General features: G+C 47.0%; 1 protein-coding gene across 7 annotated transcripts in view; it reads right to left on the minus strand.

The window, feature by feature from the left end:
* The window catches only part of myo5aa (myosin VAa), a 55,653-nt gene that overhangs the window by 3,910 nt on the left and 38,326 nt on the right, over positions 1–13,417 (minus strand). For 2 of the 7 annotated variants that reach the window (XM_064313670.1, XM_064313669.1), the window contains exons 25-41: positions 13,251–13,364; positions 12,915–13,052; positions 12,417–12,473; positions 11,704–11,931; positions 10,110–10,210; positions 9,409–9,477; positions 7,434–7,514; positions 6,055–6,253; positions 5,151–5,216; positions 4,422–4,515; positions 3,960–4,109; positions 2,570–2,724; positions 2,267–2,356; positions 2,017–2,167; positions 1,297–1,579; positions 743–917; positions 134–214 (exon numbers count right to left, since the gene is read on the minus strand). In XM_064313670.1, coding sequence (XP_064169740.1) covers positions 134–214; positions 743–917; positions 1,297–1,579; positions 2,017–2,167; positions 2,267–2,356; positions 2,570–2,724; positions 3,960–4,109; positions 4,422–4,515; positions 5,151–5,216; positions 6,055–6,253; positions 7,434–7,514; positions 9,409–9,477; positions 10,110–10,210; positions 11,704–11,931; positions 12,417–12,473; positions 12,915–13,052; positions 13,251–13,364 — 2,232 coding nt within the window. The remainder of the gene's footprint in view (positions 1–133; positions 215–742; positions 918–1,296; positions 1,580–2,016; positions 2,168–2,266; positions 2,357–2,569; positions 2,725–3,959; positions 4,110–4,421; positions 4,516–5,150; positions 5,217–6,054; positions 6,254–7,433; positions 7,515–9,408; positions 9,478–10,109; positions 10,211–11,703; positions 11,932–12,416; positions 12,474–12,914; positions 13,053–13,250; positions 13,365–13,417) is intronic. The other 5 variants (XM_064313672.1, XM_064313671.1, XM_064313674.1 and 2 more) reach the window with 5 other exon arrangements.

Consider the following 13,417-nt stretch of genomic DNA (forward strand, 5'->3'; position numbering starts at 1 on the left):
ATCAAGAGAGACTAAGCATTAGTCAACACATGCCTGTGCACGCACATGCACGCACGCACGCACACATGCACATGCACCTACGCACACGCAATACTCTTGTAATCGTTAGGCAAGCATATTCCTAAAAGTTTACCTGTATTGTCCGAATGAACATTATGGAAACCCGTTCCTCAAACTCATTCACTGGTGTGTACAAGTTCAGCACTTTCACAATCTGGGGGGCAGAGAAGAAAGCAGGTGAAAATACTGTCACTGGAGGTCATACAAATAAAAGGACCTCATGACAGGCCTCTAGTTTCCAATTTCCAGTTTAAAAGTTTGACATTCGGCAGAAGCTTTTAGCAAAAAATGACTTACTAAAGTACATTTCACACGGTAAGCAAACGGCACAAGAAATAGCAATACAATATAATAAAAATATAAATAGATATGCAGTCTGAAAAGGTTTTTAGACATTTGCTGAAAGCAGCAAGTGAATCTACATTCCTGACTGACTGGAGAAAGAGGACAGAGAACTGGGTCTTTGAGAAGTGGCTGCCAGGTGCTGGTACAGACAGGACCAGCCAGCCAGACAGAGGATGCTGAACGGAGCTCAGGGGGGCAGGGTGACATCACTGTCTGTGATAGGAAGGGGCAGTACCACGGATAGCTGGGTGTACCTGCGTGAGTGACAGCTGGGTAAGTGTACCTGTGTGAGTGACAGCTGAGTGTGCCAGTATGAGTGACAGCTGGGTGGGCGTACCTGTGCGGTGGTCAGGGCGTTGCACATGGAGCAGATGGCCTCTGCGTCCTCGTCGGTCTTCTTCTTCACCTGTAGCAGTTGTGCGGCCTGGATGAGGGGCTCCAGGGTCTCCTTGGCCCCGCAGTTCATCAGGTTCTTGTCCCTCAGCCACTCCTCCAGCTGACTCACGTTATACCTGCAGGCCAGAGCGTCAGACTGCATCACCGCTAACAGACGCGTCCCCAATCACAGCCCCCTCACTACAAGTCCCAGGAAGCTGTCGCATGGAAACTAAAGCTGCAGCACCTTCTTGTAACAGAACAGCTACAAAAACAGATTTGTGACAGCAACTGCAGAACCTGTGAAAAAAATCTACAAGAGGGGAAAAAACCCCCCAAGGATTAGAAGACAGATGCACGTGGTCACAACTAACACTCCAAATCTAGTTTTAGCCACGTCCACAACCTATTTATTTTAGTTCCCTTATTACATCCACCCTGACTGTTCCCCCTGGTCCCCCGAGGCCCTGGGTCCCCTGACGGTTCCCCCCAGTCCCTCCAGGCCCTGGCTGGTACCTGATCTGCATGCCTTTGCTCCAGGAGCACATGTCCTTGCGCAGCAGCAGGTTGTTGAGGGTGACGGCGCCGATGATGTAGAACTGCTGCTTGACCACCTGCTTGATGAGCTCGGGGTCGGTGCCGTGCTGGCACATGATGGAGTGGAAGGAGGAGAGCTGGCGCAGGATGGAGTCCAGGGTGTAGGTGCCCTCGTCTGCGATGCTGGAGGTCCTCTTACGCAGGCCCGTGGGCTTCACGCCCGACACGCCCTGGATCGTCTCATGCTCCAGCATTCCCGAAACTGAACACACACACACGCACACAAACATGCACACACACACACACACACACACACGAACACACGTGCACACACAAACGCGCACACATACACATACACACACGCATGCACACGCGCACAGATGCACGCACACGAGCACACACAAGAGCATGCACACACACACGCACGCACACATACAGAAACAGAAACAGAGAACACATAAACAGACACACACAGACAAACAGGAACAGAAACAGAGACACATGCACACATGTGCACACAGGCAGAAACAGAGAGAAACGCATGCACATACACACACACACACACACACACACACACACACACACACACACACCCACAAGCACACAGATACAGAGATACATGTTATATATATGTTGAAAACTGTATCAGGAAGTAATTGTCATATTGTTAAAGTGTGGTGGACACCACAGTCTCGTCACCTATCATTGGCTGCAGGATGTTCTCCATACACTTGATGAGCTGCTGATAGATCTGAATGGCCAGGTCGCTCAGAACCTGCCGGTACTCAGCCAGGTCAAAGTTGGACAGGCAGTGCTCGTTCTGCCGGGGAGTGTTGTGCTTCATGAAGGCCTACAGGGAAGACACACAGCACGGTCAGGGGCAGCGAGCAAACATGGCCGCCACGAGGGTCAGGGCCTCCACAAACATCCAGCGGGCCGTCCGCCTCACCTCCTCTCCGCTGTACTGCTTCAGGCAGTGCAGGAAGCGGCACGTGTTGGAGAGCCAGAAAGAGACCGTCTCAAAGTCGTCCCCTCGTTTCTGCGAACAGAAGAGGATGACGGTGTACTCAGAACACACGGTTCAGACTCATTTATGTTCGTTTTCCTCTGTCATCACACAAACAACTGCACAGCCAACATAATCCTGTGCCCATCACAATTACAATGACATTATGAATTAAATAGTCGACGCATTAAACATACATAACAACATAAGCATAAACACACACATGCACACTTGCACACATCATACCTTTAGGATCTTCTTAATGCTGTTGATGGTGGAGGTGAGCAGCGTTCGCACTTTCTGGTCATCGTTGAGATAGTCGGCATGGCGCAGGCACATGAAGAGGATGTAGGCCGGCAGGCCGGGGATAAAGTTAACGGCCACACCCCGAGGCTTCAGCTCTGCAGGGAGGGGACAGGCCACAGCACAGCACAGGCTCAGCACAGTACAGCACAGCACAGGGTCAGCACAGCACAGAACAGGGTCAGCAAAGAGGCAAGGGCTTAGGCAGGGACCTAAAGACACTGATGACTACGTCCGAACACATCATCACCATGTAAAAAGCCAACAAAATAATAAAGAAAAATAAGCGCTATTCTAAGTAAAATCATCTCCAAAGGGCTGCCAGGAGCCGGCGCACAGCTATGTACAGCATGTAAGTATATGTACAACTAGACAAGCAGATGCTAAATTTTGGTTAGGAATTGCATTCATTCTTTCTGGACATTTCATTTAAAAATAACTGTAGACAAGAAGGGCAGCCCATTTATTTGAAAAAGCAAACAACTTTGTTGGCATTCTGACGATGATTGTGATAGAGACATTCTTTGTAAAATATGCAATAACAAATAATCAGAGTCTGGGGGACATTATCGGGAGGACATTAAGACATTGTAGGACACTGTGAGCTGAGACTGCCAGGGACATGAGGAGCCCTGCCCAGTGAGCTGAGACCGTCGGGGACATGAGGAGCCCTGCCCAGTGAGCTGAGACCGCCGGGGACATGACGAGCCCTGCCCAGTGAGCTGAGACTGTCAGGGACATGAGGAGCCCTGCCCAGTGAGCTGAGACTGTCAGGGACATGAGGAGCCCTGCCCAGTGAGCTGAGACCGCCAGGGACATGAGGAGCCCTGCCCAGTGAGCTGAGACCGCCAGGGACATGAGGAGCCCTGCCCAGTGAGCTGAGACTGCCAGGGACATGAGGAGCCCTGCCCAGTGAGCTGAGACTGTCAGGGACATGAGGAGCCCTGCCCAGTGAGCTGAGACCGCCAGGGACATGAGGAGCCCTGCCCAGTGAGCTGAGACCCCCAGGGACATGAGGAGCCCTGCCCAGTGAGCTGAGACATGTCAGGACATGAGAGCCCTGCCCAGTGGCTGAGACCGCCAGGGACTGAGGAGCCCTGCCCAGTGAGCTGAGCACGCCAGGACATGAGGAGCCCTGCCCAGTGAGCTAGACTGCCAGGACATGAGGAGCCCTGCCCAGTGAGCTGAGACTGTCAGGGACATGAGGAGCCCTGCCCAGTGAGCTGAGACCATCGGGGACATGAGGAGCCCTGCCCAGTGAGCTGAGACTGCCAGGGACATGAGGAGCCCTGCATTCGGCCGAACAGCAGACACACTCGCTGAGGTCACGCACCCAGAATGAGGTTCTTCACCAGCTTCAGCTCGTCCTCCTTCTTGTACTCCAGCATGCCCTGGAAGTCCTTCTCTTTGCGCGGGAGGTTCACCGGCCGGATGGGCTCATCCACATTCTGCCCGGGGGACACGTTCTCCAGCTGGCCCCCCACTGGCAGCACGAGATCACAGGAAATTCGGACACCCAGAGTCACTCTTACAACAATACAACAATGTCCCATGTCCAAGCCCCTACCTAACCTCCAAAAAAGTTTCAAACTATCTAGACAGGTCTGGATTCAACAGTTCTACTCTTGATGTACAAATAAATTCAAGAATATACATACTTTTTTATATTCACTTACAATAATTTGGAGTTGCAAGACTGTATATGAAGAAAATGATTCAATGTGACAGACTCAGATCTACTGGCAAGTTAGTTAAGTACAAAGGTCTGAGAGACAATGCAACACTGTCCCATTACCTTCCAGTTCTCCAATCTTCTTTGCAAAGACTTTGAGCTGCTTCTTCAGTTTGCGAACAGTCTTGTCCTGTTTCTCCAGTTGCTCCATAAGATCCTGGAATGAAAGTGTGTGTGTGTGTGTGCGCGTGTGGGTGCGTATGCGTGTGTGTGTGTGTATGCGTGTACGTGCGTGTGTGTGTGTGTGTGAGTGCGCGTGCACACATAGTTTTGTTAGACTCATATTCCTGAAGGAGTGATCAAAGATTTAGCAGCAATAAAGATAAGGAATCAAAAGAAAAATTGGAGGATTTTAGTTGACCAAATCTTTCGCAGTGCCAGGGAAGCCAGTCAACAGACTTTTTGATTGTGTGTTATTTGGATTTACAGTCTGTATATACTAGTAGGAATGATGGAAGCAAGTCTTTCCTCATTTAACAAGTCTGTCATAAGTAAAAAAAAAACACAATTTTTGGTTAAAAAAAAAAAAGTTATCTGGTTGTACTGAAGAAAGGTGTACTTCCATCACTTGGTGAAAGTGAATTACAGAGACAATTACGGAGAATTACGGAGATAACTGGACTGCGGTGGGTTAAGAGACAGAGAACACGCAGCTGCTGAAAGAGTTAGAGCTGGACTTGGGTTTGACACTGCTCAGTGAAGCATAGAGCAGACGGTGGATTGTGGTGCGGTTAATGCACACGTACACACACATATAGATTACACACACTGCCCTCTGACAACACTACATACAACCATCCGCCGCAAAACCAACAGCCGATACTCTTGATATTTGCTGGGGTCATCCGTGAGCATGTCCTGTGTGGTGAAACCCACAAATATGAGTACCAGCAGCTAGCCGCGAGAATACTTACCAAAAAAGCACATATTAAACATTCAGAACTTTCTGTCCTCACATAAGGTTACAATTTTATAAATATAGGAACTTGTCAATTCATCTAATAAGGTATTTCTATGAAATATTACTATAGTTTTTAGCCCAAATTTCTTATTTTTAAATCACTGTATGACAACATCACATACTGTACAAGTGAATGGACACAATCATGGGGTACATAGTTCAGTATGCATCTGGAAGATCTTATACAGTATCAATATGACTAGTAACAAAATGGATGAAAATGAGTTAGAACAAAATGAAAACAACATAAAGACATATGTATACTGACAGACGTATAGAGTATACTGTCCTGACTGTACACTGTGCTGAGTCTGGAATACCAGACCCATTGTGGCACTGCAAAAACACCCTTCTCTTATCATCATCGGTGGGAGTCATGTCGGGGGTAATGTAGGGGGGTTAGGGATGGGGTGAGAGGGTTAGGAAGGGGGTAACGTGAGGAGAGGGTCAGAGGTTTACGGGAACTCAGATGCTAAGATGCTAATGTGGGAAGGTGACAGGGTGAGAGTAAAGGGGGAGATGTAGTAAGATGGAGTGAGAGGTAGGAAGATGGAAAAGGAATCAGAGAGTAACTGAGAAGGTGAGGAAAATAGGACAACAGAGAGGGGAGAGAGAAAGTTAGACTGTGGGTAGAGGATGAGAGGAAATGAGATAGAAGTGAAGGCTAGTAGAGAAAGAGAGGGACTGAGGGTAAATGAGCGGGTGGCCGGGGACAGGGAGAGCCGGCGGGCTCACCAGGTTCTCGTTGGTGAGGCGGGTGATCTCGTGCTGCAGGCTGGCCTCGATGCGCGCCTCCGGGGGCAGCTGCAGGTTCTGGGCCAGGAGCTGCTGCTGCCGGTTATTCTCCTCCTTCACGCTCTGCAGCTCCCCCCTCAGGGCCTCCACCTCGTTATCATGGCTCCTCCTCTGCAGCTGCATCTGCGACTCCAGCAGCCTGGGCAGGGGGCCGGAGAAGGGGGAGGGAGGGAGGGAGGGAGAGAGGCAGGGGCGTAGAGGGGTGGGAAAGGAGTGCCGGGGTACAGGGGTTCAGGGTTCAGGGGAGAGAAACTGCATTCAGCAACAAAGCCCACTCAATGCCGAAGCACAGCATGTGGAGGGCTGGGCCGTACAGCAGGCGTGCCGACGGGCAGAAGCGAAGCTGCCAGCCCTTCAGTCCCAGACGCCCCAGAGCGTGCTTTCCAGCCCTGCTTCTGTGCTTTTGCATCCTGCCACCAACACAACACATCTCACTCTGAGCGTTTCTCAACTCACTTCCATTGCTGAAATTTACTTTTTACATTTAACTTTGCTTTAGCTTAACTGAACGAAACAGGAAAGCTTATTGGATATAAAAATGGTTTACAAATTTAAATGGTTTACAATTACAAACAAAAAAAGCATTACATGTTTGTGAAATTCTCTGATAGCCCTAGAGCGATGAGGGGGAGGGGCAGAGAGACAAAAACACAGCGGAAGGTATGAAGGATCCCAGCCACCAGGCCGATGAGAGAACAGGCCCAAAGACGGCAGAGGAGAAACCCTTTCCGCACGGCGTCACAGGAGGCGCCGGGTCAAACAGTCACACTGAGGCTACACTGAACAGGCCATCTATCCCTGCTGATCTATCCCTGCTAATGTGATGTACACACAACTGCTCAACGGCTGAGCTTTACTAAACGGATTCAGGTGAGAGTTTGGGAGGTTGGAACCCATGCTGTACTGTTAGACTGTGTGGTCAGGCGAGGATGAGCGATGCCAGGTCCATCTGATGCAGTGAAGAGCAGCGGTAGCGGGCGCAGCGGCGGTATCGTGCCAGTTCTTGGCCCTGTGCACTCTGTATGTGCAGCTGCTCAGCAGGAAAACTCAGGCCAGAAAAGCTTTGACAGGAAAGAGGCCGTAATTCGGGCAATCTTGGGGAACGTGTGTGCTGTGGGTGGGGCTGGGCTGTGAATGGGGGCAAGGAATGTCCCAGAGGTGCATGGTAGACTGATGCCAGTCATGGTAGACTGATGAGTGAGTGACTAAGACGGGTGTGTGAGTGCATTTGATGTGGGAGAGAGGCGGAGAGAGTGAGCAGCACAGCCCCGTCCCACCCTAGCCTTGCACAGATTTCTGGGAAAACGTGGTCAATTAACCTGTTAGTCTCCTTTAACCCTTCATAAACCAGCCAAAGCTCTCCATCCTCATTCAGCTCGTGGTAGTTTGGAATGGGGGATCTGACGAGCAAAAACAAATGAACAAAATAAAAACACAAAGAAACAGAAACAGAAAGGAAAAAACATAAGGGAGATGGGGTGGTGAGTGGAAGAGTGAAATGAGAGAGATGGGGGAGAGGCAACACATACCTAAGCAACATAATAACCTAAAGAATTGACCCAGAGCTCCTCTGGCTGTTTGTTTTTAACACTAGACCAGACAAGGCTGTTAAATTGACAGGCCAGTCAAACAAAGGCAATTTAATATTTACTGGCTATCTGTTAAGTCTTATCAATTACATACATTTAATGAAATAGGCCTATTTAATAAGTCACAGCACCTCACTTCAATCAAGTGCTTTGTTTTGAAGACTGAGAGAAGGCTGCCAGTGAGCAAAAGTCCTACTCTATATATCTAATTGACTCATGGTCATATTTAATCCTTTTTAAATGTAGAGTACAGACAGCCCCAGTATGCCAAGTGTTTTGTTTTGACTCATCACTCTAATGTCAGACATTGCAGCTATTTACACTGAACTTGAAGCAGGGGTTAACTGTGTTTGTCAGAACTCGCCAAATAAATATTTAAGGTACGGCATCCATTAATATCCCTGCTTTATATGTGCTACAGTCACAGAGTAGGATATTATGGCAGGAAGACCTTTGTGGACACAAAAAACACATTATGGACTTTCTTTTGCTACTCAATTGTTAATTATTCTATGTAGTCTTTTCTAAATGGTTTCAGTAACACATTTCTACTACATACTGGCAAATATAAACTCACATTTTTATATTTCTCTTTATATTGCTGGGAACATATAATCATATTTCTTGTGTAAGAGTAGTGCTTTCTGGACAACAGTTCATTGTTTCTAGTCCTCCAGGTGCATCAATTTGTGTTTGAAAATAACTTAACCTATATCTGACTATTTGTATGAAAAATATGTATTTATGTTTAACTCTAACCAATTTTGTCTTTGCCAAATTTGGCTGTTAAAATTTCTTTAAAACTAGGCTGGTCTAGTGTTAAAATACTGAGAATGGCTAGTCCACCTTTTTACTGTTTAATCGCACAAATTCAGCTTAGGGGCCCATCAAGCTCAATGTTTTGTACTCTACAACAGAAGCAAACAAATTTGAGAATACAAACACTGAGAAAACAAACAAAAGTTAATGTGACAATGCACAAAACAATAATTAATGGTCAAAATAATAAATGCATAAATAATATATACAAACGACACACAGACGGAGGCTTTGAGAGGGACTAAAGTTATTCATGCACACTGCACTCTGTTCAGGGAGCTGGAACTTTCTCCATTTTTAAACCTGATGCTTTTTCAGTTAGTGTTGCCATGCCATTAGTAATAAGCCTCTATGGTCAATCTTTCAGCTGCCTGCAAGTGCTATATCAGGCATATAAAGGGTTAACAGCTAGTCTCAGTTACATAACCTCACAAATGTCCAATTCTGCTCCTAAAATGTTTCCGTTTTCCTCTCTGTTTTCTTTTGTGTTGCTAAAAACCTCTTATTCAGCATGCACGTGTTCCATCGTGCTTACTATTTCAATTAAGTGAACAAAAATTTTATTCACTTTAAAAATCAACTGCCACTCAAAACAAGCATTTAAGACAAGCAAGACCAGTCAGTGCTGAACTGTGGGGAGGCACAAAGAGGAAATGTTAGTGGTAAACCAAGAGAAAAGCCATTCTCTGTACTGCAGCGCTCTCTCGCTCGATGCGCCATTCCCCATGCGCGTGCTGAGGGTGCGCAGAGCGTGCGCTGAGGGTGAGCTTAGCGTGTGCTAATCCCGCACACGGGCCGCTCCTACTGCGGGACCCAGATATGCGCTCTCAAACGGGCAGCATGTTCAAGCACGATGCAGAACGATGCCTGTCCGTCCCCCAGTTACCTGACCCTATTCACCAGCTCAGCCACGTTGAGGGGCTTATGCAAAAACCTGGGGGACCTGTTGGGGGACCTGGACGAAACAGAGAATACAGATAAGGCACACAGTGGGGCCCTATCCAACATGCTGCATGGATGGCCAGTACTGTTCTGAACGTGATTTTGGTGGGGGGGGGGGGGGGACACGCATCTCATCATGGAACTGTAATAAAGCAACCGGGTCGAGCCCCCATCTGAAGCAGCTGATCTCCTGTCAGGTTTCATGTTGAGAAAAGGGCTTGGATAGTGAGACTGAAAGCGACAGCTCATACCTGGACTCAAGCTCTGGGTTTCGGAATACACAGTGCATTCATAAGGAAGTCTATTGTGTTTATGTTTGCATGTAATTGTGCTGTGCTCACAGTGAACACATTGCTGCATGCGAGCACAGTACATTGTCGTACCTAGAAACCTTTATTATGGATACGACACATCAGCTCACCTGGAAGGTAGCAACAGGTCACCCAGGGTGAGGAGGAATCACTCTCAGACTCCTGCTGCCCCCACTCACAGTGCACTCGCTAACATGCTGCAGCTAAGTTACTGCAGCCAGGTATGAATTCAGATCCACTGAACTGGCCTGGGGCTGCCATGTCAATGGATAAACAATGGGGGTGAGGGGAGGCACAGGGGGTGACAGCTGCAAGGCTAGTGTGCAATGGGTACCTGTTGGTCTCTTTGAGCCCTATGAAAGCCTGCGTGATCTCCCCAGCATCCTTCATCTTCTGCACATCATCCATGTACGATACGGGGTCAGTCATGGTTTCCTGCAGGAGGGGAGGCAGGCATGGTGCATGACATGAAACATCACACCTCTGGCTATAAACACACCTGTCTGCATCACATCACACTGCCACTGGACATTCCCATACAAAATGCACTGTGATCTCGGTCCAGTGTACAGAAATTGCACTGTTGACCAACGATCTGGAATTTTCTCAGCCAAATGTTATAAATGAGAAGATTATGATAAAACAGTAAACATTTCTAAGTGTTTCACCGATTACAAACTAAAAGAAAAGCAAGTCAGCAAACTACCCACCACATTAAAGATTTATCACAGCAGCATTATCACAACATTCTCTAGCATTTATATTTTTTATTTAGTACTGAGAATTTTCTTGCTTTAGTTTATTATTTTTTTCTTAACAATGAACACAAGCACAACCCTCCCCATCGCTACATTCACAGGAAGTTTGTCTACATGATTCCAGGTGTTATTCAGTGACCCGTTGCAGAAAAATAAGCCTTTTCCAGGGTTCTGTTGTGCTTTTCAGTGTAATGCAGCTCTTGTGATACGGAAGAATGGCCCCAGATGTCAGTCTGTTTTAACTGTTTAACAGCACCTGAACATTATTTATTCATGAACAACTGCCATGACTAAGCCAAATAAAGTTTGGTTTTGTATATCATTCTGTGATTGCTGTGGAAAAATACTTTTTAATGTAAAGTGATAAAATCATTTGGCGCACATTTACAGTATATGCTCAATTCCAATGGAGAGCTTTTTGTCAATGATGAGTCACAGGCAACAGGAGATGGAAAATAATGCAAAAAACCGCTTTATGACAAGAATTGCTCAGACTGTCTTCAATGTAACAGCAATGAGCTTAGGCCTTCGGACAGAAAGTCAATAATGTCTTATGCTTTTTCCATTTTCGTTACATTTTTTGTCAGCACTTTTTTGTTAATTGCAGTTATGAAACAAAGTTTGAAACGTAACAAATTAGTAGCTGAACTGAATCCAATTGCAGTTACAATGAAGAGAGGTCAATGCATTGTGGAGATTTAAGTAGAGATCAGGGAGAATTAATAAGGTCTGATTATAGAGGTGGAAATTTATTTTCTTGTGAACCAATATACTGGATGCCTTTGAAGAACAGAAGACCTCAAGAACTCAGTCCATCCCTAAGTAAATCCACAGATCAGATTAACACACACAATGTTCCTCATTTCAGCCATGTAAAAATATAGCGGTAATTTGATGTGCTGCCATTTTAAACAATGCAATAATAAAGTCAATCAACCTTCAAAGCCCAACAGGAAGGGGGAGAGAATAACAAATACCTTTTCATCCTTGGAGCAAAGCATTATGGGAGAGAAAAGCAAGAAAAAATATATTAAGCAGTTAATGTTAGTAAGAAAGCAACTATTTGCAAGTTTCATACACATACAGTAGCCTCGGGCCACAAAAAATGGAAAAATATGAATCCCCACCCCTTTTGCTTGTGACTTATCTGCTTACGGGTGAGATACATACCTTGTGCTGCATGGCCTCCTTCTGACTGACCAGCTGGGAGCGCAGGATCAGCACCTCCTCCTTGCGCACCTCCAGCTCCTCGTTGGAACAGTTGAGCTGGTCCAGGAGCACCTTGTAGGCGGGAGATCCTGGAGCGGCTTTGGCGGCGCCGGCGTTCTCCGTCAGGGACTGCCGCATCTCGTTCAGGTCGTGCTTCAGCTTCTTGTTCTCAGACTCCAGCTCCTGGCGCTGTGGATGTGGTCAGACATGAGTCACGGCAGCCTTCCAGCCATACCCTTCGGGTCACGGCCCGGTTGCCCTGCCCTCAAACCCTCCACAGTCATGAACAAAGTCCATCCACTTCTCTGGGATCTCTGTTAGAGTGGGTTTCTGATTCTCATTAAACTATTCAAACGCCAGGGACTGCAAATGAAAGCATTTAAGGAACCACAACTAAAAATAGACCGACTCAGCTGGAGACATTTAATTTGCCAAATTAACTTAAGACAGGAAATGCAAAGTAGGAAAGGGCTTAACCTCTAGGTTGGGAGAAAGTGCCTTTTTCAGCAAACCAGGAAGAACCGCAGAGCGGTCACGACCACAGTACACTCATTCACCCCTCTGCGGTCCTGGTGAAAGAGGCACTCTCTGTGAAGGACGACTCTCTGTTAAAGATTTCACTCTCTGTGAAAGAGTGCATTCCCTGTGAAAGAGGCACTGGTCTGGGTCTTTACCTTGAGAGACTCGTACTCCAGCTCAGCCCCTCTGGCCTTCTTGTGTTCCTCATCATCCTTGAGTGAAGCATTAGAGGAAACAAAATGGCAGAACATATAGATTGTGATTTTAGTGTCCCTTGGCAAGCTCTGGTTCACACCAGTTAAACTGGACTACAGATAGACTGCACTTCAAATTAAGGCCTCGGGGAACTTCGGTCTAGCTGTAATTGCATTAAAACAAAAGACTTGTAGAGCTTTCTATGCAATAAAAAGGAAATCCAACACCATTTAAATCTGGACCAAAATCTCTGACAGGGATATCCTGCTTATTAAACTAGTTAGCAGGATTACACTACATGGGACAAGCACCCAATGTACACCCTGCATGCAGAAGTCTTATGGAATATATTTAAAGTACAAAGAAAACCACCAGCCAGTGCATGCAGGGCACATTTATGCCAAATTCCACAGATAATACAGCTGATAGTAACAGCCAGTGTATACTGTGTCCTGTACCCTGGCTCTTGCTCGCTGGAACTGCTCTTCTCTCGTGTCAAGCTCCTTCTGCAGAGACTGCTTCTCTTGCTCCAGTTCGGACACTCTCTTCTGAAGCTTGAGGAACAGAGACATGTCCAGGGTGGCTTTGGTAACATCCTGACAAGAGGCCAAAAGGAAGTCCAAAAGTGTTAGCACACAGCAAAATATGACACCAGAAAGATGATGGAAGTCAATGGTGACAAACCAGAACTTGCCACTCTTGAATCTAAAAGCCCCTTGTTCAGATAGGCCCCTCTTAAGGGAGGTCAGCCCTAAGTGAAAGTCACCTTTCCACTTCCAGCACGCGATGCTCACCTCTCCTCCACGTGAGCTTTCCTCTGATTCGGCGAACTCCGAGTTGTAGGTGCATTCTGATTCGTTGCTGCTGTGGGTGGAGTCGGTTCGCCGGTGGCCAGGCTTGGGAACATTCTGAACACAACAGAACCACCAACACTTTAGCAACTCCTGAGACTTTAATACAG

This window comes from Anguilla rostrata, chromosome 16 (assembly GCF_018555375.3).
Source record: "Anguilla rostrata isolate EN2019 chromosome 16, ASM1855537v3, whole genome shotgun sequence".
Lineage (NCBI taxonomy): Eukaryota > Metazoa > Chordata > Actinopteri > Anguilliformes > Anguillidae > Anguilla > Anguilla rostrata.